General features: G+C 47.1%; 1 protein-coding gene across 1 annotated transcript; it reads left to right on the top strand.

The window, feature by feature from the left end:
* LOC123767135 (serine proteinase stubble) lies at positions 1-27,035 on the top strand. Its single transcript, XM_045756662.2, has 7 exons — positions 1-118; positions 21,602-22,046; positions 22,336-23,280; positions 24,135-24,421; positions 24,655-24,837; positions 24,995-25,250; positions 25,397-27,035. The coding sequence occupies exons 2-7, from the start codon at positions 21,606-21,608 to the stop codon at positions 25,556-25,558; spliced, it is 2,274 nt and encodes a 757-aa protein (XP_045612618.2). The 5' UTR covers positions 1-118; positions 21,602-21,605; the 3' UTR covers positions 25,559-27,035.

The raw sequence follows: 27,035 nt of genomic DNA, 5'->3' as shown, positions 1-27,035 counted from the left end.
CCACCCCAGCCCTCGTATATAAGAACGGCCGTCGCCGCCACAATAGTGAAAGGGAAGGCGCGAGACTCTTCTCATCTTCCTGTGTACTCAACAACGCTCAACTTCGCAATCAACTCTGGTAAGGTAATTTCTCAATTCCCTGCGTTATTTGTGGGAATAACGCGGGAGTGTTGCGTGTATGATAACTGTGAATATTAGTGAGTTAACGAGGCGTACGGTACTTGGAACTCGAAAACGTTCAATTTTTTGTGATTATCGGATTGATATGAAGATGAATTTTCTTGCAAGTTTTCAAGAAAATGAGATGTTTTGTTGACCCGTTACATGGGAAAGTGAGGCAAATGAGACGAGTGGGCAGAGGTTGAGCACCTAAGTCGATGCCCCTGTGGAAAGTGAACCCCCGCATGATGAGGGTGGGGGGGTGGGGGGGAGGTGCCCATACCCCCCATTCCTCTCCCCCTCCCACTCCCCCCACTCATACCCCAGTGCAGTGCCCGCGGTGCCTCTGTACTCTCTGAGACACCTCGCTAGTGCCTCTCATTGGCATTTTGTGACACTTCTCTCACTGCTCGTGTGGCAATGTTCCCTCTCTCTCACTGCTCGTGTGGCAACCTTCCCTCTCTCTCACTGCTCGTGTGGCAACCTTCCCCCTCTCACTGCTCGTGTGGCAACCTATCCCCTCTCACTGCTCGTGTGGCAACCTTCCCTCTCTCTCACTGCTCGTGTGGCAACCTTCCCTCTCTCTCACTGCTCGTGTGGCAACCTTCCCCCTCTCACTGCTCGTGTGGCAACCTATCCCCTCTCACTGCTCGTGTGGCAACCTTCCCCCTCTCTCACTGCTAGTGTGGTAACCTTCCCTCTCTCACTGCTCGTGTGGCAACCTTCCCCCTCTCTCACTGCTCGTGTGGCAACCTTCCCTCTCTCACTGATCGTGTGGCAACCTTCTCTCTCTCACTGCTCGTGTGGCAACCTTCCATATCTCACTGCTCGTGTGGCAACCTTCCCTCTCTCTCACTGCTCGTGTGGCAACCTTCCCTCTCTCTCACTGCTCGTGTGGCAACCTTCCCTCTCTCACTGCTCGTGTGGCAACCTCCCCCCTCTCTCACTGCTCGTGTGGCAACCTTCCCTCTCTCTCACTGCTCGTGTGGCAACCTTCCCCCTCTCACTGCTCGTGTGGCAACCTATCCCCTCTCACTGCTCGTGTGGCAACCTTCCCCCTCTCTCACTGCTAGTGTGGTAACCTTCCCTCTCTCACTGCTCGTGTGGCAACCTTCCCCCTCTCTCACTGCTCGTGTGGCAACCTTCCCTCTCTCACTGATCGTGTGGCAACCTTCTCTCTCTCACTGCTCGTGTGGCAACCTTCCATATCTCACTGCTCGTGTGGCAACCTTCCCTCTCTCTCACTGCTCGTGTGGCAACCTTCCCTCTCTCTCACTGCTCGTGTGGCAACCTTCCCTCTCTCTCACTGCTCGTGTGGCAACCTTCCCTCTCTCTCACTGCTCGTGTGGCAACCTTCCCTCTCTCACTGCTCGTGTGGCAACCTCCCCCCTCTCTCACTGCTCGTGTGGCAACCTTCCCTCTCTCACTGATCGTGTGGCAACCTTCCTTCTCTCTCACTGCTCGTGTGGCAACCATCCCTCTCTCACTGCTCGTGTGGCAACCTTCTCTCTCTCACTGATCGTGTGGCAACCTTCCCTCTCTCACTGATCGTGTGGCAACCTTCCCTCTCTCTCACTGCTCGTGTGGCAACCATCCCTCTCTCACTGCTCGTGTGGCAACCTTCTCTCTCTCACTGATTGTGTGGCAACCTTCCCTCTCTCTCACTGATCGTGTGGCAACCTTCCCTCTCTCTCACTGATTGTGTGGCAACCTTCCCTCTCTCTCACTGATCGTGTGGCAACCTTCCCTCTCTCTCACTGCTCGTGTGGCAACCTTCCCTCTCTCTCACTGCTCGTGTGGCAACCTTTCCTCTCTCACTGCTCGTGTGGCAACCTTCCCTCTCTCACTGCTCGTGTGGCAACCTTCCCTCTTTCTCACTGCTCGTGTGGCAACCTTCCCCCTCTCACTGCTCGTGTGACAACCTTCCCCCTCTCACTGGTCGTGTGGCAACCTTCCCTCTCTCACTGCTCGTGTGGTAACCTTCCCCCTCTCACTGCTCGGGTGGCAACCTTTCCCCTCTCACTGCTCGTGTGGCAACGCTCCCTCTCTCTCACTGCTCGTGTGGCAACCTCCCCTCTCTCACTGCTTATGGCAACGTCCCCTCTCTCACTGCTCGTGTGGCAACGTTCCCTCTCTCTCACTGCTCGTGTGGCAACGCTTCCTCTCTCTCACTGCTCGTGTGGCAACCTTCCCTCTCTCACTGCTCATGGCAACGTTCCCTCTCCCACTGCTCGTGTGGCAACCTTCCCTCTCTCACTGCTCCTGTGGCAACCTTCCCTCTCTCAATGCAAACGTAACACTTTCCCTTAACACACCCTTAAGGAGTGCCTCAAGAGTGCCAACCCTTAAGGGGTGCCATAAGAGTGCCTCTGCGCCTCCCAGACCCCTCAAGTGATGCCCAATAATGGCACTGGCTCCCTTCACCAGGCGTGGGTGGCACTGGGGCAGGTCTCGGCAAGGCCTTGCCGGGCGGACGAAGTGAAAGGAGATATATAGAGGCCATAAAGATTTTATTTTTGTCCTCTTGTATGCGGGTATCTGTTGTAAGCGTGTTTGTACTCATTTGTAGTCGACTGGAGTACATTGCTGGATGTGTAAATGTGGTTGTGTGTGTGTGTGTGCATGGTTGTGTGCATGTTAGTTGGTAATTACTTAAGTGTAGTTACAGAATGAGAGCTACGCTCGTGGTGTCCCGTCTTCCCAGTACTCTTTGTCGTATGACGCTTTGAAACTACTGACGGTTTGGGCCTCCGCCACCTGTTACCTAGCAGTAAAATAGGTACCTGGGTGTTAGTCAGCTGTCACGGGCTGCTTCCTGGGGGTGGAGGCCTGGTCGAGGACCGGGCCGCGGGGACACTAAAGCCCCGAAATCATCTCAAGATAACCTCAAGATAACCTTCTGACTTGTTCCAACCGTCTACCACTCTGCAAAAGAAAATGTTCTAATGTTTATTCAGCACCTCTGTTTTATTAGCTTGAATATGTGTCCTCTTGAAGTGTGTGTGTGTGTGGGGGGGGGGTGACCCCTCATCCTGTAGTCCCCCCTCTAGTGGCTCTTTAGCCCTCATGGCCCCTCCTCCCCTCCTTGGCTTCCCCTTGCTCCCCTGACCCCTTTCCCTTCTTTACCTTAGTGACCTTCCCTACCCTTCGGGCCATACCTGTGGCCGAGTGATCCTACCCATACTGCGGATCACCCATGTAGAGAGCAACACTGCACAACACCTTCATGTTCTACATAGGACAACACAATCGTAGTAGACAACACTTCCTCGTCAACACTGACAGTTATATAGGGTGTAACAGCATCGTTGAACACAAGGCAGGATTCCGCTTCACCGAGACGATCTATACTCCACAGCCTCTGAGTTACAAGACATAAACAAACCTTTTCCCACATATCCGTAGCAACTCCGCCTCATAACACACCTACATGTGATCATAGAACATACAAGGAAAACGAGACATTCGTAATTACAAGCGACTACAAGAGTGTAGCGTATTGTTACAGGGGTCGTACGACCCCTGTAACAATACACAAACCTGGAATACACACCCTGGAAACACAAACCGAAACTGTCTCTATTTTCCGCTTGTAACAACTTGTAATAAAGTTGTTACATCTTGGCTTAATGTGTTTATGACGTATTGAAACGTTGTTACAACTTGATATATTGGTTGTTATAACTGGTTAGGTGGTGTTAAAACTTGTTCGAACGTTGTACCAACGTCGTAGTTTCGGTGTGTGTTTGGAGGGGTAGCTCCTGTAATTGGTTGTTTCATCATAACGGTAATATCAGCGTCACTCACACGTGTGTGCGAGTCTCCAGCAGCTCCGTGTACACAAGTGTCATAGTCCTACCTACACTGCACTACCGAAGCGTCCTTACCGGCGAGCTTAGAGTCACTCAACCTTGCAGCCGTGTGCTGCCAAGTAGGTCGGTTCTCAGGTCCTGCGTCAGCAGGACGACGCCCTTATTGTATCCTTCGTGCCGCTCTGCCGACCTGACTATCTCACTGTGTTGACCCACACGTCCCGGCTGTGTCTCCTTGTTACAGCGACCTGTTAGACTTAGCAGTTAACTATAACAGTCTCCGTGGTGTAGTGGTAAGACACTCGTCTGGCGTTCCGCGAGCGCTATGTCATGGGTTCGTATCCTGGCCGGGGAGGATTTACTGGGCACAAATCCTTAACTGTAGCCTCTGTTTAACTCAACAGTAAAATGTGTACTTGGTTGTAACAACGATTCCTCGCGGCGGGTGTTCCAGGGACCTGCCCGTAACGCTGCGCGTACTAGTGGCTGTACAAGAATGTAACAACTCTTGTATATATCTCAAAAAACAACAACAACTGTTGGACTAGCGAGGGAGGCTAAGACCATGGCTTAGTTTACGAGTTCTTTAATTCCCGCTGTCGGCAACAGGAAGCCTGTACTTAGGGTTACTGTGGTCCCCAATAGGTCAACTACTGACCTTCCTTAAGATAGAGCCCACGAGAGTTCCCTAGCTCCTGAGTACCTATTTACTGCTAGGTTAACAAGAGGCATCAGGTGAAAGGAAACCTTCCCTGACCTGTCCATCACTGTCAGACCTGACCTTCCCTGACCTGACCTGGCATTAAGCGCTACAAGTCACAAGTCAGTACAGAGGAACGTCCTCAACACACACACCATTAATATATTATGACTTACTGTAAATATATAGCTCTTGTAATAGCACTTTCTCTGTAACTAGCTGACATTGTAACTATAAGTTGTGAAGGATAGAAGAAATTGTTTATGTAATAATCTAAGATGAGGTCTGATAAAGACCTTTTGTGCCCTCTGTAATGCTTTTGCGCTACCGCTCACAGGATGAGTATGGGGTGCACAATAAACTAGCCCCCTTCGGCGGCAACAATAAAAAAAAAAACATTCACCAAACGCGCCGCGGTACTTCAAGAACAGATCATCTAGCCGCCTCGACATGATAACATTGTGAAGCCGTGCGATGGGCTCCTGCCCGCCATTCCTGGACTTCGAGCCTACGGCACGGCTTCAGTATTTGCTCTTTGATGGAGATATTTGATACAAAGGAACACTTGGGAAACAAAGATGAGGACAAAGAACCTTCAACTGGGTGCCTGTGGGAGGGATACTGAAGTTTGAAATAAATTCGCATGCTTCCTCTCCCCTTGACAGGTGAGTGACAGCTGAGAGCTGAGAGCCGAGTGGACAGCGCTTCAGATTCGTTGTCCTGAGGTTCCGGGTTCGATCCCCGGTGGAGGCGGAGACAAGTGGGCAAAATGTTTCTTTTACCCTGATGCCCCTGTTACCTAGAAGTAAATAGGTACCTGAGAGTTAGACAGCTGCTACGGGCTGCTTTCTGAGAGTGTTTAACAAAAAGGAGGCCTGGTCGAGAACCGGGCCGCGGGGACGCTAAGCTCCGAAATCATCTCATGATAACCTCTCAAGATAACCTGGCTCGCCAGTTGACCTGTCTGGGCCACAAGTTGTCCAGCCGAGGACGGCTCCTGCTTCTTATTGCGGTTAAGGGAAGAAGGAAGTGGCGATTGATCACGTAATTTGTTGTTGGAAGCGGTCAGCCAAACGTTGTGACACCGGTGGGTTATAATATTAAGATGTTTGAGAGACGGGACGCCCACCAAACACACACCCAAACTACGACGTTGGTACAACGGTCGAACAAGTTTTAACACCTAACCAGTTATAATAACCAATATAGCAAGTTGTAACAACGTTCTAATACGTCATAAACACGTTAAGCCAAGATGTAACAACTTTATTACAAGTTGTGACAAGGGAAAAATAGAGACAGTTTCGGTTTGTGTTTCAAGGGCGGGTTGGTCTGGCGTTCTGAGCGGCGGACAGCTGCTGGCCCATCAGAACCAACACCAACACGTCTGATCAATCATTAAAACTCCCTTATACTTGTTAAAGATAAGGCACAACTCATGAAGGATTTCCATCACGATGGGATGGAAAGCATTCAAAGACTTCAACAGCATTAATAAGAGTCAACAGTTATGACAAGCGATTGTTGCTTCAAGAAGTCAGTCTGAAAGGAAAGTATAAAGTTCTGCACAAAGACTTCTGCTCTGGGAGGAACGCCGGTACATGAGTATAGAATCAAGGAAAGTATCTGGGAAGCCAACACCACCAGGAGCCGTCCGTAAAAAAATAAGAGCAGCAGAATGCGCACGTTGATGAAAACGCTCAAAGGTTACTGTTTTACAAAATATAACGAAAGGTAAACTGTGTGTGTGTGATAACGAAAGGTAAACTCTGTGTGTGTGATAACGAAAGGTACTTTTCTGGAAGTAATGTTGGCGAAAGACGCTGGAACACTGCGAGTATTCATAGTGAAAGTCTCCTGTAAGTGTGTCACTTGAAGTTAAAAAATGCAAGACATTGTTGTTGTTGACTGCGGGGCGCTAACGATCATGGGACTTGATGCGTCCATGACATTGTATGTTGGGTACGTAACAGATGATTCAATTATTAAACGTGACACAGCCGTGAACGAGCACACACTGGACGGTCCTCATGAAGTATTACCTACAGTACCGATCACGCAGGTCTTGCATCAAGGGGAAAACCAGTAAGGAACAGAGCAAACTTGCCCTCGAACTTTTTTATGCTTCGCGGTTTTCTTCTCCATTAATCAGGGAGCATAATTATACATCAGCAATGTATAATCCTCTATTGAGCATCTTAGTAGTCTGCGTCTGCAGGCCAGAGTGTTTGAGGACGAACTGAGACACAGTACGATGCAAAGCGTCAATGTGTGAAGGATCGAAATTGAAGAGTGACGGGCGGACGGAGTCTATAGTTTCGACAACACCGGGAATAGTGTAATTTACAAAGTGTTCGTGTGTCTATATCCCCGGCGGGATGAGACATCACTCACAGTAGAGGCAAGAGTGTCTGTCTATATCCCCGGCGGGATGAGACATCACTCACAGTAGAGGCAAGAGTGTCTGTCTATATCCCCGGCGGGATGAGACATCACTCACAGTAGAGGCAAGAGTGTCTGTCTATATCCCCGGCGGGATGAGACATCACTCACAGTAGAGGCAAGAGTGTCTGTCTATATCCCCGGCGGGATGAGACATCACTCACAGTAGAGGCAAGAGTGTCTGTCTATATCCCCGGCGGGATGAGACATCACTCACAGTAGAGGCAAGAGTGTCTGTCTATCTCCCCGGCGGGATGAGACATCACTCACAGTAGAGGCAAGAGTGTCTGTCTATATCCCCGGCGGGATGAGACATCACTCACAGTAGAGGCAAGAGTGTCTGTCTATATCCCCGACGGGATGAGACATCACTCACAGTAGAGGCAAGAGTTTAAACTGGGAAAAAAATGAAGCTTGAAAACAATATAAAGAATGTGTAGAGTTGCAAAGAAAGTGTAGCGGATGGCAGCCATCTTGACGAGAGGAGACGGGGCCAGGGAAGGGTGTTGACACCCATTGTTCGTCCTCAAACACTCTGGCCTGCAGACGCAGACTACTAAGATGCTCAATAGAGGATTATACATTGCTGATGTATAATTATGCTGCCTGATTAATGGAGAAGAAAACCGCGAAGCATAAAAAAAAAGAGATATATTCATCATATATTCATTCATCATCGAGAAAGTTTACAGTAATCTCAAAAGAAACTCACCCAAATTCTTACACCCCAACTTAATATACAACAACCGAGAATAATTATATATATATATATATATATATATATATATATATATATATATATATATATATATATATATATATATATATATATATATATATATATATATATATATCATCTACCAACAGCTGACGATGTGGACATAAAACTTATATCAAAATTCTAAAACATTCAAGTTAGAAACTTGCATGAAAAATTGATCAGGATGTGAGAACTTTTCCCTGATGCCATACTTGGCAACACTGCCCCTTGAGTGAGAGTCTACCTTGGGGGCCGGCGTGACGTCACCCACCCTCTTTATTATCATTATTATTATTATTATTATTATTATTATTATTATTATTATTATTATTATTATTATTTCATTATATTATTTTATGATTTATTTATATTTATATTATATTATTATTAATATTTTACACAAAAATCTACATTAACGTGACTGCATCAGTGAGCAAATACGTTGGAGCCGTGGTGAGGATTCGAACCCGTGCGGTGGATAGTCCCACGCACACACTCTAGCCAACCAGGCCACGACGTGGAAACCGGATACCGAGCTGGCTGGCCCTCACACTATTACTGTACATCAGATACCGTGTTGGTCTGGGGCGCCTGACAGCTGGGTGGACAGCGCTTCGGATTCGTAGTCCTGAGGCTCCGGGTTCGATCCCCGGTGAAGATGGAGACAAAATGTTTCTTTTACCCTGATGCCCCTGTTAGCTAGCAGTAAATAGGTACCTGGGAGTTAGACAGCTGCTACGGGCTGCTTCCTGGGGGGGGGGGGGGTGGGTGTAACGAAAAGGAGGCCTGGTCGAGGACCGGGCCGCGGGGACGCTAAGCCCCGAAATCATCTCAAGAAGATGGTTAGCCATAAAGCCACTGAGGCCTCCACTCCCCTGCCCCCTCCCCCCCCTCAATCTTATAACCTTACACATATTTGGATTAAAATCATATAACCCCCACCTTGACCACACTACAGATCACTGTTCTGGCTCGCTTCAATAATATCCAACGCTTCAAAAGTTGACATACAGAGTCGTCTATGTCGACTGAATCACGTCCCGTCCGTGATGCAGTCGACGAAATGACGGAGCGTCAACAATACAGACGCGTCCATTCACCTAGGCTCTAGGGGACTCGAACCGTCGGCCCCATGCGTGTCAGGCCGAAGCTCTATCGACCGAGCTATTGAGTAGCCTTAATAAGGAAAGATGTTTGTTACTCCTCTCCAGACTGCTCTCTTACTGCTTCTCACCTCGTTCAACACGCGTCCAGTATTGTCACACGCTCATCCTGCAGGCTTGTAGAAGAGCATCCTCTGTGGTACAGTGTCGAAGCCCTTCTGGTAGTTCATAAAAATGCAGTCAACCCATTTTCTATCTTCCTTAACCAGCTGTTTTCTCCGGGGGGGGGGGGGGGTCGTGAAGCATCACTTCAGTGAGCCCATCGTGTCAGTTTCTTATGAAATCTGTCTTTGCTAATTTCACAAAACCTCTTCTCGTATAGCATGAGGTACCTTACATGTCACTCATACAAACCCTTAGTTTTTGGCTTCTGATCTACTATTTGTCTTAGAATATAGGCTTAATAACTCTCTTCTAGATGTTTGGTAGCTGTGCCCTCTCCAGCATGGCATTAAGATAATCTTGAGATGTTAGCTGAGGGCTGCCTGTTGTTGTAGTGTCCCCTGATGCACTAAAAATCTAACTCGTGCACTAAAAAAGTCATTCTTCACTTCAACTTGTTTGCATTATTCGCTTTATACCATGTCGTCTCGGTCTTACATTTATTCTTTAAAATATTTTATTTTTAGTCTATTATCTGAATTCCTCATAGAATGATAAATGTTATCGCTTGACCACTGTCTCCTTATCTCCCATGAGCTGTGAGGTTCACCCTCCGCCCTTCCTTATATTTCGAATTGGTTCCTAGACCAATCGTGTCAAATCTCTGAACTTTTCTTTTGTCGTGTTTCAGTGTTCCTTTAGATGGCGTCTCTACACAATGGCTGACCATTCCAGTAGAGCTCTCATACAGGAAGTCTATATGAGCCCTGTATGTATATATGGCTCTAATCTATTCTTTGTCCTGGTTCCTGAATGTCGCTTGGATGTTCATCAGCTTTACATACGCTATTAATGTCTCTTGATAAGAGATTCTGATGTAAGGCTTAGCGTTATATCTATCCTTATATTTTGTTTTGTGTTGACCAGACAACGCACTAGAAGGTGAAGGGACGACGACGTTTCGGTTCGTCCTGGACCATTCTCACAATTGACTTGAGAATGGTCCAGGACGGACCGAAACGTCGTCGTCCCTTCACCTTCTAGTGTGTGGTCTGGTCAACATACTTCAGCCACGTTATTGTGACTCCTCGCCTGCATTCTAGGTCATCCTCAGGGTTACTGTAATCCTCATATGTTATAAGTGTGTGATCCGTTTGTCATCAGGTGTAAGCATGATATGTAACACAGGGAGGACGGGTCCCAGTTCCGGTCCCTGCGGTACTCCACTTGTCTCTCCTTGCCGCTCCCAGTCTCCGTCTCCTCAACTCAACGTGACTGTGTCCTGTTAGACCGGTTCATGCGGTCTGGAGTCCTTGACCATTCCAACAATTCCAGTTATCATTGCCATTTTATTAAACAAAATGTATCTTTATGCTTGATTGCTGTCCTCTTGACATGAAATCAAAGAGGTTTGACTTCCCCGCTACCTTCACCTCACTAATCTCACCCAATCTTCACCTCACTAATCTCACCCAATCTTCACCTCACTAATCTCACCCAATCCTCACCTCACTAATCTCACCCAATCCTCACCTCACTAATCTCACCCAATCTTCACCTCACTAATCTCACCCAATCTTCACCTCACTAATCTCACCCAATCTTCACCTCACTAATCTCACCCAATCTTCACCTCACTAATCTCACCCAATCTTCACCTCACTAATCTCACCCAATCTTCACCTCACTAATCTCACCCAATCTTCACCTCACTAATCTCACCCAATCTTCACCTCACTAAACTCATCTTTGCTACGTGTTTTGCTCATCACGCTCCGTGTCTCCCTGTTAGATTTGGTGAAGTCCTTACAGGCCAAACGTTATCCACAAATAAGGTTTCTGCTCATCTTGGCATTTCTCTACACGAAATAGCTGTTGTTGCTACAACAATCTTAAACTGTTTCGCTGTTTCCTTCTCATTTTAGTGGAGTTATTTTGAACTTCAAAGCACTTGTAAGAGAGATTTTTAGTTACTTCAGTATATCTCATTTTTCGGCCTAATAGGAGATATATTTTATAATTATCATATTTAGGTACATAGGCTGAGAAGAGCAACTAGCCGAGAAACCTAGATTATTTGAAATGTTACATAGGTTGTGTCAGGAGCCAGCTATAGTATGTGATAATAAAAAATCCTCACTAATCACATTCTCGCAGGAGAATGTGATCAGTAGCCTACACTGTTGAACTTTGGGTGCTTTATGAGGATGTCATCAAGAACACGAGAATGGATAAAGTGACTACAAAGCTCCAGGGTTCTCATGTTGGCTGATCTGAAGTGTCAAATGACTGGACATTCGGTGATGTAGTGTGGGAGATCATGTCCCAGTTCCTGCTCATAGAGTCTGCACCTGGAGTGCTCAGGATTGGGAGATCAGTCACCTGTAGAAATATATATATTACTAACATTCGTAAATTTACATTTATGCAGCTACTCTAGACTATATGAAGGGGAGCACAGTGTGTGTGTGTGTCAAAAGCTAGCTACGTGATGGTAAAGTCCCCATCACACAGGATGGTTAGTCATACAGAGGCACGTGATCAGTAGTCTGCACTGACAGACTCTGGGTGCATTATGAGGACATCCTCAAGCATTTAATGTTTTTTTTATTAACCCATTTAGGTGCATCTGTATTTGTGCAGCTGCCCTAGACTAAATGAAGTGGAGTACAGTGTGTCAAAAAAGCTAACTAGGTGATGCTAAAAAATCCCCATCACACAGGATGGTTAGTCATACAGAGGCATGTGATAGGCAGTCTGCACTGGCAGACTCCAGAAGCATTTTGAGGATATCATGAACACAAGATTGAATAAGGCAGCAGTGGTAATAAAAGTCCCCATCTCGCAGGATGGTTAGTCATGAGTGAGACATGATATAATGCATACTAAACTCTACGGTCTTCTTATCCGCGTTTAAGTAATGGCAGTTTGTGAGTTTGGTAATAAATAGCAAGTAAAGCTTGAATAAAAAAGAATAACGATATAGGCAAATTAATAAATAATTTGTACTAAATCCTGGAACAAAAATGAATAAAGTTCACATACACAAAGTTTAACTAGAATTAGTGATAAGATCACTATCTTAATGTCAAGCTCTGAGGATGATAAGAAGAAAAGATACATACCTTCGTTCTTAACCTATTTCCCCAAGCAGTCGTGCCCGTCCTTGCACGCTGGCCCCGGCTGTCTGCCCACACACGTGCCCACACACGTGCCCACACACGTGCCCATCACACGACCCAACAAGGGGAGAAACTAGCGTGAAAGTCGTGGTTAAGGTCAGATCTTTCTGTAGAAGACGGCGTAGGGGGGGGGGACAGGTTGGCACGGTACGCGTGTATGTGTGTGTGTGTGTGTGTGTGTGTGTGTGTGTGTGTGTGTGTGTGTGTGTGCGTGCGTGTGTGTGTGTGTGTGTGTGTGTGTGTGTGTGTGTGTGTGTGTGTGTGTGTGTGTGTGTGTGTGTGCGCGTGCAGCACCTCCACCTTCATGACGCACACAAGCGTATCAGTTCACAGTGTTACTACTGAACAGTTTAGCAAAAACTAAGAAAGGAAGTTACGAACGCTATATGCAACCTCGTATATACTATGCACTAAGACTCCAGTGAACTAAGCAAAGTTCGCATCAATAGCGCACTCAGGCTGCGCGCGGGATGTAGGAGTAATCAACTGTATATATTTGACTCTTAAGGCGCATCAGATATCACAATATATGCTCTCCCTTCGCATACAAAACAAATACAAAATACATTAACATTACAAAAAAAATAAGACCTTTTGAGAGATCAAGACCGAGAGGGGGGAAAGTGAAATCTGGCACGGGCGTGTGGGTGTGGGCAGGAGGAGCCTGTACGCCCACACCGCCGTCAGGAGAGGCAGAGGGCGGAGTCTTGAGGTAGATGAGATGGGGGAGAGAGAGCGCCCAGGAGCCATTAGAGGCTTAGCTCTCGTAGATATCGCTCGTGTAGTGCTCTTCTGCCTCTCACCAGCGACAAGGGCCACCCTGCTTGTCCTCCACACCCTCCTGTAGAAGGTACCGTAGTGCCCAATGGTTCGAGCAGCCTTACGACGCTCTATAACCTTGTGTCCTTAATGGCACTTAATATATGGCTATGGTTGAGGCGCTCGATAGGAACTTTATGTATAACTATTTTCGTGTTTAGAATGAGACGCAGTATATATAGATATTCTAGTATGTCTAATGATACGTCTAGTCTAGCTGTGGTCTGGTGTATTGCTGTGGTTTGTTGTACAGCTGTGGTCTGTTGTACAGCTGTGGTCTGTTGCACAGCTGTGGTCTGGTGTATAGCTGTGGTCTGTTGTACAGCTGTGGTCTGGTGTATAGCTGTGGTCTGTTGTACAGCTGTGGTCTGGTGTACAGCTGTGGTCTGTTGTACAGCTGTGGTCTGTTGTACAGCTGTGGTCTGTTGTACAGCTGTGGTCTGGTGTACAGCTGTGGTCTGTTGTACAGCTGTGGTCTGTTGTACAGCTGTGGTCTGGTGTATAGCTGTGGTCTGGTGTACAGCTGTGGTCTGGTGTACAGCTGTGGTCTAGTGTACAGCTGTGGTCTGTTGTACAGCTGTGGTCTGTTGTACAGCTGTGGTCTGGTGTACAGCTGTGGTCTGTTGTACAGCTGTGGTCTGGTGTATAGCTGTGGTCTGGTGTACAGCTGTGGTCTAGTGTACAGCTGTGGTCTAGTGTACAGCTGTGGTCTGTTGTACAGCTGTGGTCTGTTGTACAGCTGTGGTCTGGTGTACAGCTGTGGTCTGTTGTACAGCTGTGGTCTGGTGTACAGCTGTGGTCTGTTGTACAGCTGTGGTCTGGTGTATAGCTGTGGTCTGGTGTACAGCTGTGGTCTGGTGTACAGCTGTGGTCTAGTGTATAGCTGTGGTCTGTTGTACAGCTGTGGTCTGTTGTACAGCTGTGGTCTGGTGTACAGCTGTGGTCTGTTGTACAGCTGTATTCTAGTGTCTTGAGAGGAAAGGTAACGCATGACTAATATCACGTCATTCCTGGTAACGTGTGGCCAGGTAACGTGAGGCCAGGTAACGTGAGGCCAGGTAACGTGAGGCCAGGTAACGTGAGGCCAGGTAACGTGAGGCCAGGTAACGTGAGGCCAGGTAACGTGAGGACAGGTAACAAAGGTCGCAACACTAGCACCGAGGACCATTTCCTCGTGTACGGACCCATCATATAGGGCACCAGTTATGTGTAACTATTCATCCACTCGGCCACTGACACGGACCTACTGTACTGATGTCAACAGACGCCAGTGTGACACGCACCTACTGTACTGATGTCAACAGACGCCAGTGTGACACGCACCTACTGTACTGATGTCAACAGACGCCAGTGTGACACGTAGCTACTCTACTGATGTCAACAGACGCCAGTGTGACACGTACCTACTGTACTGATGTCAACAGACGCCAGTGTGACACGTACCTATTGTACTGATGTCAACAGACGCCAGTGTGACACGTAGCTATTGTACTGATGTCAAGAGACGCCAGTGTGACACGTACCTATTGTACTGATGTCAACAGACGTCAGTGTGACACGTACCTATTGTACTGATGTCACCAGACGCCAGTGTGACACGTAGCTATTGTACTGATGTCAAGAGACGCCAGTGTGACACGTACCTATTGTACTGATGTCAACAGACGTCAGTGTGACACGTACCTATTGTACTGATGTCACCAGACGCCAGTGTGACACGCACCTATTGTACTGATGTCAACAGACGTCAGTGTGGGCGAGGTGAAAGTCTCTCAGTGTAAGGAATATACACCTCAGCTTGCGTCAGTCTCTGTAGTGTGTTGGTTGTGGCTTAGATGTCTTTGTGAGTTAGGCGTCTAAGCAGGTGAGGGGAGAGAAGGCGTACATGGCGCGGGCTAGCAAAGTTATACTGAAATGTAATAGAAAGATTTTTTAAGCAGTAATAGTTGGGCTTTGTTTCTTAAGGTGGTGTTAATTTTTTTTTCTTAAAGTGGTAATAGTTACGTTTTGTTCCTTAAGGTAGTGATAATTGGGCTTTGTTTCTTAAAAAAGTGGTAGGTTCGCTTAGTTTTTTTCAAATTTTAATTCTCCTTTCCCTAATTTTATCATTTTAATATACATTTTAAAAGTATTTATATTTTGCAAAACTTTGCATAAGTGCTGTAAAATATAAGTATACCTGGAATCTATTGTCTTTACTGGGGCTCAATGTATAGCTGTGTTCTATTGTCTCTACTGAGGCCCAATGTATAACTGCAATTTATTGTATCTACTGGGCTCCATTGTCTGTACTGGGGCTTAAGGCACACCCTTCCTCTTTTGCATCAGTAGGTGAGAAAGTCATTGGTTGAACCGGTTCCAGCCATGTTCTCCTCATGTTCAGGAAGGGGTTTAGTAAACATGGGGTTTTGTCACCAGCAGTCATAGTCACAGTGCGATTAACACTATGCAAAGAGCATCTGGTGTTGTCACTTTTCCCTTGTGTTCTCGTCACCTTCAACGCTGACTAAGGAAACGTCAAGATGTGCCACTCGGTCATACTCTCACACTCAGCAGTGGCTGAGGGAAGGATCTGCTTGTGTTCACCCATAGTAACGTTCGTGATCTACAATGGTCGTAGAACCATTGTTTGCCCGAAACGAACAATTGGATTTGTTCCATAGATATTACAACTCTTGAGGCTGGAGCCAATAAGTACGTACGAGCCAACCCATTCATAAGTCTGGCGTCAGTTCCACGGGTACTGTAAGTTTGAGTAGTGAAGTATATCTCCATTTCGACTGATTTGTGTGAAACAAATGGAGGTTTGATGGCATATCAGCGGGGATATGGAAGTCAGCCCAGCATGGTAAGTAATCATTAACCCTTCTTAATCTTAACCCTTCGCTTGACCAGACGAAAGAATCATCTAGTCGTGTCAGTCATACACTCCTCGTGGTCATCTTTGGTCGAATTAGCAACCGGCGAAGAAAGTTTAAGATCTAAAATGCGACGGAAGTGGAGTCGACACTCCGGCCTCCGAGGAGGCCTGGTCGAGAACCGGACCGCGGGTGACGCAAAGCCCCGAAATCATCTCCAGATAACCCTCAAGATGACACGGCCCCACAGCTTCCGACACTGGCGTTGTTTGGACATCTCGGGCTGGTGCGTGACGCAGAGAGGAAGCTGGAGTTTTGATCCACCAGCCGATATGGCCACAGTGAGAGAGAGAATGACAATAAAGGAGAGTTCATCCAGATACTGATGTTGGGTAGAGGGAAGAGAGAGATTTTGTGGGACGTCTCATAAATGTACAGGAAGCGGAGGCGATTGGTCGAGGGAGAAGTGTTGGTGGACTTCACTTGCATGCACACATGTACGCACACGAGAGAGAGAGAGAGAGAGAGAGAGAGAGAGAGAGAGAGAGAGAGAGAGAGAGAGAGAGAGAGAGAGAGAGAGAGAGAGAGAGAGAGAGAGAGAGAGAGAATATGTGTGTGTACTCATCTAGTAGTGTGTGTCTGTGTGAGTGTGCGTGTCCGTGTGCGTGTGTGTTATCAGACGAGCGGATATTTAACTTCAACTCACGGACTACGTGTGGTAACCATTGAACATCTTGTATTACGTCTTCCAACTCTCACTCTTAGGGTGTGTTTATGTCTGTATCTTAACCTGTGTCCGGCTGTACTCGACACTTCCTCACCTTACTCATTACCCCTAACTAAATGTAAGACATTACTAAAAAATTACATATTACTCCCATACCACGTAATATATTTCTGTTTACCTTGTGGGCGTGTCTAAGTATCTTGCATGCCGTGGTCACGTATCGTGTGGGTTTGTGTGCGTGTATGCGCATGCGTTTGTATGAGTCAACGTCTTATCCAATAACACCATTTGCTTTCAAACTTGAGCAGCAGCCTTTGTCGTGGCGTATTGTCGAAGACTTTCTGTTAGTTGAAAAATATAAGATCAGAACATTCATCTTTGTTGTGTCTTGTCTGCTCCAATCTGTCAAAGAACTCTAGTGTGTTAGGCAGCATATTTCTTCAATAATATGTCTCTATATTTGTTTGGAAAATCAATCTTCTCTAGATCTTATATGAATCCTTTCTTTATTAGTCTTGCAGTGATACAGACCGATATATCCTCATGACAATACCCTTTCTTCCAGCTGTCTGGCAGCTCACCCCTTTTCTGGTGATATGTTGTGTATCCTCTTAAGGGTCTTGTGTAGGACTTGAGCAGCCTTGTTTTGTCTCATGGTGAGACTTTGTCCTTCCCTTCAGCTATTCATTTATAGAATCCCTCAAAGTGCCCTTTGACCTCTTCCTGTCACCTCTATGCTATCTTCTCTGTTGTGAAGTGTTTTCTCCTCTCCTGCTTCTGGAGTTGCTGAGATTTAGCATTGAATTCTTTTTGGAAACGTGCATTGACTTCCTCGCAGACCTTTATTATGTTCACTTTGGCTACCACCCATCCTTTAAAGTCAATTACTGAAACTTTGTCAATCAGTAAAATCATCTACTAAAACTTTATCATCCGGTGAAGTCATTTACTGAAACTTTTATACTAATATGGCCTTTCAAAAGGTTTGCATACTCATTTCCTTTGATTGCTATATCATTCACATGTTTATCTGCCTTTCTGTTAATTAGTATAAATTCGTACACTCTTGCATGCTTTGCAGTCATCCTCTACCCTGTCTTATCTGCAAGATTTCATGTCTCATTGCTTCTCATTTTTTTTTGTTTCTACACATTGTGTGCTGAGCTGTGGGCTACCTGGATTTGACTTCTGTGCATCCTGCAGTGTTTCCTCATTGAGTTCCTCTTATCAATGGTCACTCTGGAATTTGTGTTTGTCTACGCATAACTCTATCATTAGGTCAGTTTTCTGTCATATTCCCCTTGTCCACTCTCTTTAATATGATGCAATGGGAAGCTCTTGTAAATGGACCAGTTTTACGCTCATATCTCCCCGGTTCCCACAACATCTCCCAGTATATTTGAGTGTGTGTGTGCGTGTGTGTGTGTGTGTGTGTGTGTGTGTGTGTGTGTGTGTGTGTGTGTGTGTGTGTGTGTGTGTGTGTGTGTGTGGTTGGGGGGCGATGTAATTCTCGAGGATTATGTTAACTCTACAACTCTACGGTAGTCAATAATTAATATACCTACTGCTTTCATGATACCTTGACGCCCCCTGATCACAGGGCCAGGATCTGTAATATGCTTCATCTTCATTATGATCATCATCATCTGACTAATGTTTATGACAAGTGTGTGAGGACAGGTGACCGCGGGAGAGGTAGCTCACCCACGGCGACCTCCACGACACACTCAAGTTCACAGGAGGTCGAGCAGGCGACCGCCAACGACACACATCTCCGGTGCGGTTGACATGGTGTTGAGTGTTTGCTGGGTGATGACTACTACCACGACTGCCGCTACGACGACTGCTGCTTCCACGACTGCTGCTACAACGACTGCTGCTACGACGACTGCCGCTACCACGACTGCCGCTACGACGACTGCTGCTTCCACGACTGCCGCTACCACGACTGCTACGACCTCTCTAACCACTCACGACTCAATAGCTTACCACAGCTTACCTTGGGCCTCATAGACTACTTTTGCGTTCACACAGGAGATTTGGACCTCGTATCTCCCTCACAGCAACTTCGAGTCTATATTTACTAAGCAGTTAACGAGCTCCGAAGCTCGTCCATAACAACTATTATCTTAGAGGACAACCTCTCAGTGTTCCGAATCTCTTAAACTGTTTAGTAAATACGGACCTAAGTCGCCATGGTGGAGACAAGGGGTTCAGATCTCAGGTAGCAATTGTATAAGCGCTCTGTGAGTCCTGGCTCATAACCCCTCACACCTCCATCTTGCATACTTTGAGATCATTTTGATCAGTGTCATTTACTTAGCATGTTGAGCTATTACTTAGCACCTTAAACTGTTGCAAGAGACTTATGCTTTGTAAATAATGGAGTCTTTCCTCCAGGCCTGTTAGTAATGTTGTTGTTCCTTCACCCTCATCTCAGGGTTAATATTGTTCAAAAAATAATAGTTTAGATTAGTATGTTCAATGTTGAACAAGACGATTTAGTTGACTAATATGCATGTTATCATTTGTAACCAATAATCTTCATTTAAATTCTTTGAATTCACTTGAATGCATTATGTGTGTAAGGATATTTATAGTATATTCAAACATGAAACTTCAACAGTCACTGACTTCCTAGCACGGGCAGCGACTGCATTATTGCACAATCTGCCAGTATACACTTGGAGAAAATGTAAAGTGAAAGGGAAACTGTGCTAAATCATGTAACAGTGAGACAGCTCTTTTCTCACACTCTTAATGTTGTGCTCTGTACTTCCTCTTTATTATTTACTTTGTATAGACCTCTTGTATTTTTCTCGTCACTTGCTCGCTCCCTGAGCATCTGTCCCAAGCTTTTGAGATATATACAAGAGTTGTTACAATCATGTACAGCCACTAGTACGCGTAGCGTTTCGGGCAGGTCCCTGGAATACGATCCCCGCCGCGAAGAATCGTTTTTTCATCCAAGTACACATTTTACTGTTGCGTTAAACAGAGGCTACAGTTAAGGAATTGCGCCCAGTAAATCCTCCCCGGCCAGGATACGAACCCATGACATAGCGCTCGCGGAACGCCAGGCGAGTGTCTTACCACTACACCACGGAGACTTTCTCTTGTAGAGAAGTACGGTGTAGACTGTGATAGTGAAGGAAGTTTCGTTTTTAAGAACTTCATTTATACTAGATTTAATCAAACCCTTGAAGGCGACACTTCTACCACTAATAAAGTCTACTATTATCTACTACTAGAGGAGGTACTCAGCGTTGCTCAGATGGCAGAGGCCATATCATCACTAAACGCCATCTTCATCACTTTAGCCAAGGCAAAAAGAAGTGAGACTTTGAAGGTTTTCGCATAATCGAATTCCACCACCCACGGACCTGCTTAAAATATATCAATTTCTTATAACAATTTCCCATTGATAAATAAGCGTCAAGAACATCATCTAAATAAAGGAAATACTTTCTAAATGATATTCTTTGAGGAAACAATGCATACATAATTAAGACGACTCATTAATGAGGGTGTTGTTCCTAGAGGTTTCCGGCGGTGTTTAGAAAGTGACGTCCAAGATGCTGTTGACTCCCAGGCGGACGGAGGCGGAACCGGCTGTGCTGCTCCGACGTCTTGTTCAATACATTGGTTAATGACGAGAATTTCCTTTTGAGGTAGTTCCATAGCGCACGGTAACGCAAGTCCCCCCGGGGGCTGTGACGCAGTGACTCGTCCCTCGGGGGTTTGTGCAACACGAATTCGTTTCCTATGCCCTTCCCACACCCCGGCCGAGCCCTTCCCACACCCCGGCCGAGCCCTTCCCACACCCCGGCCGAGCCCTTCCCACACCCCGGCCGAGCCCTTCCCGCACCCCGACCGAGCTCTTCCCACACCCCGGCCGAGCTCTTCCCACACCCCGGTCAAGCGCTGCCCACTCGTTGACGCTCCACCAAAGCACTTCCCACATTTTGCCAGCCGCAGTATTTTAGATTGATTATTTTGCGTACAAAAATAGCATTCTGCCCCTCGATTTGCATAATCTCAGGCACCTGCCTAAGGTGCCGGAATTATGCCGGTTATGCCGGAATTCCTCCTAGAGTTACCATTCACAATTATAATGTTGACGCCAAGAGGGAATGTCATAATACAGTGCAAATGAGCTGAAAGTTGGAGAGCTGCGGTCAGCGTCAGGCGCCTGGTAACGGAACCTGTCTCCTACGGCAGTCGAGCGGGTGAAAGTGCCGCCCGGGATCACCCTGTGGGGCTGGTACGGTGTGGGGGAAGCCTTACCCCTTTCCCCCCCGGTGACTCACTAGGGGTGCTGCTGGGTATGCCTCACCCCTTTCCCGATGACTCGTCAAAGTACGGCAGGGCACGCCCTACCTCTTCCACCCTTCATTCTGCAGGGTACGGCGGGGGCCTACCCCAACCTTCCCTCCGGTCACCTTGCATGGTACACCCAAGGCATATCTCGCCACCACGACTTGCACCTGATTAGTTCCTTTCACATACGATAGGAAATCGTATACGATAGGAAATCTGTTTCACATACAATAGGAAATTACATCTTCCTAGCGCATGTTCATCGGCTGAATCCATCCGTCTTGAGATACGTCGCGGGCATTCCAGGGGATAAGACAAGGCGTGTGGGACGTAACCATATATTGGAGATATTTAAACCCGTTGTTTGTGCTTCTGACGTATCTGTAGTCATCTGTGTCAAGGACCGTCTCTCTCAATCTGGCTCATTCTCTCATCTTCCCCGCATAGTAACTAATTAGCATCATTGTTTCAGAGATCCACAGGTTACGAGACTATCAGTGGGTTATGGTGTTGGATATGAGCGCCTTCCAACACTCATTTGATTCTTATATCTTCAGCGTGATGATGCGTCTGCTAATACTGCTGGCGCTGACCACGGCGGCCGTCCAGGCCAGGAACAGCTGGTCCTGGGGACCGGACGACTCGTCTGGTGCAGGCTCCGCAACCACCCATGGCAGATCGGGGGCGTCTGTCGCAAGAAGCAGTGACCGTGTGGGAAGGACCTCGACCCCAAGTGACGCCGCCGCATTCCATCCTTCCTCTTCAGCAGGAGCCCTGGCTGTAGTCTCTCCGCCGTCAGCAGCAGCATTTACCGCTGAAACGGCTGCGCCACAGCATGCACTGTTATCAGCTGCTGTGTCAGCTGCGCCCCTTGTCACAGGAGAACATCAGCGTGGAGAGACTCGAACCGCCAGGAAGATCGAGGGCGCCAGCGACGGCCTCGCTGAAGGCAGGTTATTCGGAATAAAAGACAAGCTCTGTGAAGTTGGCCTTGGCTTCGATGTGAGTACATCCTCTCTAATATTTATCACTTAGTTTGAATATTTTGTTGCAATAACTATTAGAAAAATGTTATTTGTCAATAATTATCACTAAAATATTTAATGTGCTTGACCTTAAAATACCACATTATATAACAAAGCGCAGGTAGATTATAACAAGTAATTGGTTTTATACATTATTGTTTTCAATACTTTTAATTGGAACTTAACACAAATAGCGTTTAGAATTCGACCCAAATATTCGAGAGTTCTATATGTTACTTTTGCTAATTACTTCCGTAATGTTTCAGTGCAAGAAGGGGTATAAAGGCGGCCTCAGCCACCACGACATATCGTACGTGCAGCCCGTGCAGGTGGTGCCTGTAGGTGGCCCTATTGCTGCCGTGCCAATTCACCCTGGCAAAGGGTACGGTCATAAAGGCTACGGCGTTCCTCCTCCTGCGTATGGCCCACCTCCCCCTATTTACTCTCCTCCTGTATACGCCCCTCCTCAGCCCATATACGCCCCTCCACAACCTTCCTACGGACCACCTCCTCCAGTGTACGGGCCTCATAAGTCCAGCTACAGCGAAAGTGTCTACCACGAGGGTTCCTCCCTGGTGAACCACGTCCACACCCACCACCACCTCTATGATGGTCCCAACGTCTACGGCAAGGACAACCATTACAGCGGAACTCAGACGCACAGTATATCATCCAGTCCGTCCTTCACATCCTTCGACTCCCTGGAACATGGTAATAGCTTCGCTGATTTCTCTCACGGAGGCGTTGACAAGGTAGGGAAACCTCTACCAGTAATTCCTCCACGGCCAGGCCCTGCAATTCCTCCTAATATAGGCCCATCTTACTTGGAGGACTGCCAGTGTGTAGACTACCAGTACTGCTCCTCCTTCGACGTCGTCGGCAGAGCGCAGACCGGTGTCCACCCCTTTATCGACGCCCGCAGTAAGAAGACTGACATCCTGTCAACAGCCACTGACGAGGACGCTACTACTGGCGAGAATCAAGTCTTCTCCGCTTCTGAAGGCAAATCTGTGGCTGTGAACGCTGAATCAGCAGAGCACAGGGAGAAGACCACTGAGAGGAAGAAGAGAGATACCGTGGTATTCAAGGAGAAGCCGAGAGACGCCAGAGACGCCAGAGACACCATGGTGTTCAAGGACAACACTAGGACCTCCACCTTCAGCAGACCCGCAGCGCCCTCCAGGCCAGCTATCGCCACCAGCCGTCAAGGGGTGAGTGCACACATAATTTATCTCATGTTTATAGAGAAGATATACCAGACCTACTTTACGATGTGTATCTTTATGATCTATAGCAACAGTTCAGCAGCAAACGAGTAGTAGCTCTTTCATGTATTTCCTCCTGGCCCACTCGCAATACCTATATTTTAACCGGAAAAAAAGAACCTTCGCACTCAAGCACTTTTATGCTGTTAAGTGAGGATAATAAGATGAATATGTAAATGTTCCTTCTTCAGTCTTTCTCTCGAGCTGCCACGAACCTTCCGTCCTTCCCCGTCATGACCATTAACTATTACACTGCCAATATTTCCTCGGTCGCTCTTCTCATCCCCATTTTCGCCACATATGTATTTGTCTTCGTTGGTCTGCCTCTTCGTCTTGCTCGGCGACACTATAGTATATCATCTTCCAAATTTGTGTATATAGTGGGCTATAGAGGTCCCGGGATATGGGACCCTCCACTTATATACGTCCCACTCTGACTTCGCTCTATTTACGCAGGCGCTCTTCCATATGGGATACCAGTGCCCCGATCATTCTTAAGAAGCCACTTGGTCCTTTCCAATACCCCATGTTCTGTTTCCTTGTCAATCTCATGCGTCGAGCAGCGTCAAAAGCCTTCTAAAGTCAATCTAATACAATATCACAACCTTTACCACTGACTACTGCAATTATTCTTACATACGAGTCATTCAAGTGTAACTTTTATATTATAGAGGCATTGTACCTGTGTATATTTTGTACATTTGAATGCATTACAATATACATGTGAATGAGTAATTCTACTGTATGAGCATTTCCATTGTATGAGAAACTCCCGTGTTAAAATAAATGACTGTGCACAGCTGAGCTCGTACACGCCTGGGCCCAACGGGTGTGCGCCTCGCCACGTGTGCTGCCGCCGGCCAGGGTTCCGCCAGCAGAGGGAGATCGGGTCATGTGGCCGCCGGAACTCGGTGGGACTCCTGGGGCGCGTGAAGAACGACAACATACTGCAGGGAGACACTGAGTTCGGAGAGTACCCGTGGCAGGCGGCCATCTTGCGCCGGGAGACTGGAGAGAGTGTGTACGTGTGTGGTGCTGCTCTCATCGACCGACAGAACCTCATTACAGCTGCCCACTGCATCACCGGGTCAGTACTCAAACCTTAGCTGTCATTCCCGCTTATATTATCTCTCCTGGCTGTCTTTCTCCATACTATCTCTCTTGAGACATACTGATTTTCTGCTTGCAGTGTTTCTCCATACTATCTCTCTCTTGAGACATACTGTCTCTCTCCTTGCTGTCAGCATAATGTCTGCCAAGCAGCTTGGAGTGAGGATGCAGAGTTGTCACTAACAGAGTTGTGTGTGTGTGTGTGTGCAGGCTGACCGCAGGGGAGCTGAAGGTGCGCCTGGGAGAGTGGGACGTGGGCGGCGACACGGAATTCTACCGCTACGTGGAGAGCCCCGTCCTCGCCCTCTACTCCCACCCGGATTTCTACGCCGGCAACCTCAACAACGACGTCGCCATCGTCAGAATACAAACCCCCGTCGATTTTCTTTCCAAGTGAGTGGTGTCTAATGGACGCAACTTTATTTCTAAAATCTTTCATACTCTTGTACATATTCTTGATAATACACGTCAACTGAGACCTGCAATGAAACACCAATGTTACAATGATACAGTCCTGAGTACATTGTGTAATGAATGACGCTCCCCGCAGTCCTCACATCTCGCCCGTGTGCATGCCTGAGCGCTACGCTAGTTTCTCTGGTCAGCGATGCTTCGTGTCGGGCTGGGGTAAGGATGCCTTTGGCAACCACGGCAACTTCCAGCATCTCCTGAAGAAGGTCGACCTGCCCGTCGTCGACTACTCAACGTGCGAGTCTGCGCTCCGTCGCACGAGGCTGGGTCCTCAGTTCAGCCTACACGCCGGCATGATGTGCGCGGGCGGCGAGGAGGGCAAGGATGCCTGTGAGGTGAGTCCTCGGCTGGCTGCTGAAACCTAATAAATAATGTTATTTTTCTACTTATATATGTAATAGCAATTGTTTAACATGTTCAAAATAACCTGAAAGTGTAAGGTGGTCAGGATTACTCTTGATGTGTGTATGTGTGCTTGCAGGGTGACGGAGGCAGCCCCCTTGTGTGTCAAGGTGCTGACGGCACGGTGCAGCTGGCCGGCCTGGTGTCCTGGGGTGTAGGCTGCGGTCAGCGCGGCGTCCCCGGCGTCTACACCAGCATTCCCTACTACACGGAATGGATCAACTCCGTCACCAGACGTTAAGTCAGCCGTCGGACCCCCGCTGGATTGTTTGCCCGCCATTCACCTTTCTACATGGGAGTCTGCCACTGATGACTCCCCATGACTCCCGTAGTCTGTTACTACGCCAGTAGTGTCTACTGTCTCTTCAATGGCAAACTACTTTTTGCTTTGATATGTGACACAGGACCTCTGAACTCTGTGTTCGGTGTCAAATTCTTACCCCTGCCTTTGTCTGGTGGCGACTTGTCGCGACGCAGCGAGGGGGAAGAGAATACAAATGAAGCTGTATATTTTTGTAACGGTAATATTTTTAAAATTAATAATTTATACTCAGTGTGTTCAGTCTTTACTGGTTAAAGTCTGAAAGTGTTAACTAGTCTTGTTAGTCTGTGGACCCTCAGATACATGCCTTCTTACAGTGCTGTCTTTTGCATAGTTTTTGTTTAAGTGTTTTAACGTTTCATATTTACTCAATTTAACTCCAAAATACAGACTTAACTAAAACGTTTCTTCAACCATCAAAGTTTGGCGTCTAAGAGGAAGTCTGAAAGCCTGGAGAAGCGCCCCGCGCTCAATCTTGAGCACTTCTCTGCTCGCTTCAACACTTACAGCTGACACACACCTCACACCTGTTGCTCTCTTGCTTAAGTATGTTGTTATTTATACAAGCTTTGTTAAACTTTTCTCTCTGAAGAACATTAATACAAAAAACACTTAACATTTGTCATTGAGTGTGGTGGAAGCCGAACTAATGTGTTACTTGTTTAACAATTGTATAATTTAACGTTGAATTAGTCAGTTTTATGGTGTTGTGTATATTTAAACAGTATGACACTAATATATATTATTGGTTGCAATACAAGAAAGATTCGATGGTGAGTTCAAGTTCTAAGTTATTGTATTTACCAATCAACAAGGTACAAGTATATATATATTCAGTCCAGGTGCTATGGGACTGTAGTGGCTTCAGTCCAGGTGCCAAGGGACTGGAAAGGCTTCAGTCCAAGAGACTGGAGAGGCTTCAGTCCAAGGGACTGGAGAGGCTTCAGTCCAAGAGACTGGAGAGGCTTCAGTCCAAGGGACTGGAGAGGCTTCAGTCCAAGAGACTGGAGAGGCTTCAGTCCAAGGGACTGGAGAGGCTTCAGTCCAAGAGACTGGAGAGGCTTCAGTCCAAGGGACTGGAGAGGCTTCAGTCCAAGAGACTGGAGAGGCTTCAGTCCAAGGGACTGGAGAGGCTTCAGTCCAAGATACTGGAGAGGCTTCAGTCCAAGGGACTGGAGAGGCTTCAGTCCAAGAGACTGGAGAGGCTTCAGTCCAAGAGACTGGAGAGGCTTCAGTCCAAGAGACTGGAGAGGCTTCAGTCCAAGGGATTGGAGAGGTTTCAGTCCAGGTGTCAAGGGACTGGAGAAGCTTCAGTCCAGGTGACAAGGGACTGGAGTGCCCCGTATGAAGCTGTTACGCTCGCTATGTTTTTACTAAATAAAAAAATCTAAGAATG

The sequence above is a fragment of the Procambarus clarkii genome, chromosome 53 (genome assembly GCF_040958095.1).
Source record: "Procambarus clarkii isolate CNS0578487 chromosome 53, FALCON_Pclarkii_2.0, whole genome shotgun sequence".
In the NCBI taxonomy this organism is placed as follows: domain Eukaryota; kingdom Metazoa; phylum Arthropoda; class Malacostraca; order Decapoda; family Cambaridae; genus Procambarus; species Procambarus clarkii.
This window is presented reverse-complemented; position numbering and strand designations above follow the sequence as displayed.

What these genes read in the sequence shown, in the direction of transcription:
- LOC123767135 (XM_045756662.2), top strand. Translation starts at nt 21,606, where the DNA reads ATGATGCGTCTGCTAATACTGCTGGCGCTGACCACGGCGGCCGTCCAG. An exon ending in AAGTTGGCCTTGGCTTCGAT is followed by an intron (nt 22,047 to 22,335) that starts GTGAGTACATCC and finishes GTAATGTTTCAG; the next exon opens with TGCAAGAAGGGGTATAAAGG. An exon ending in AGGGCAAGGATGCCTGTGAG is followed by an intron (nt 25,251 to 25,396) that starts GTGAGTCCTCGG and finishes GTGTGCTTGCAG; the next exon opens with GGTGACGGAGGCAGCCCCCT.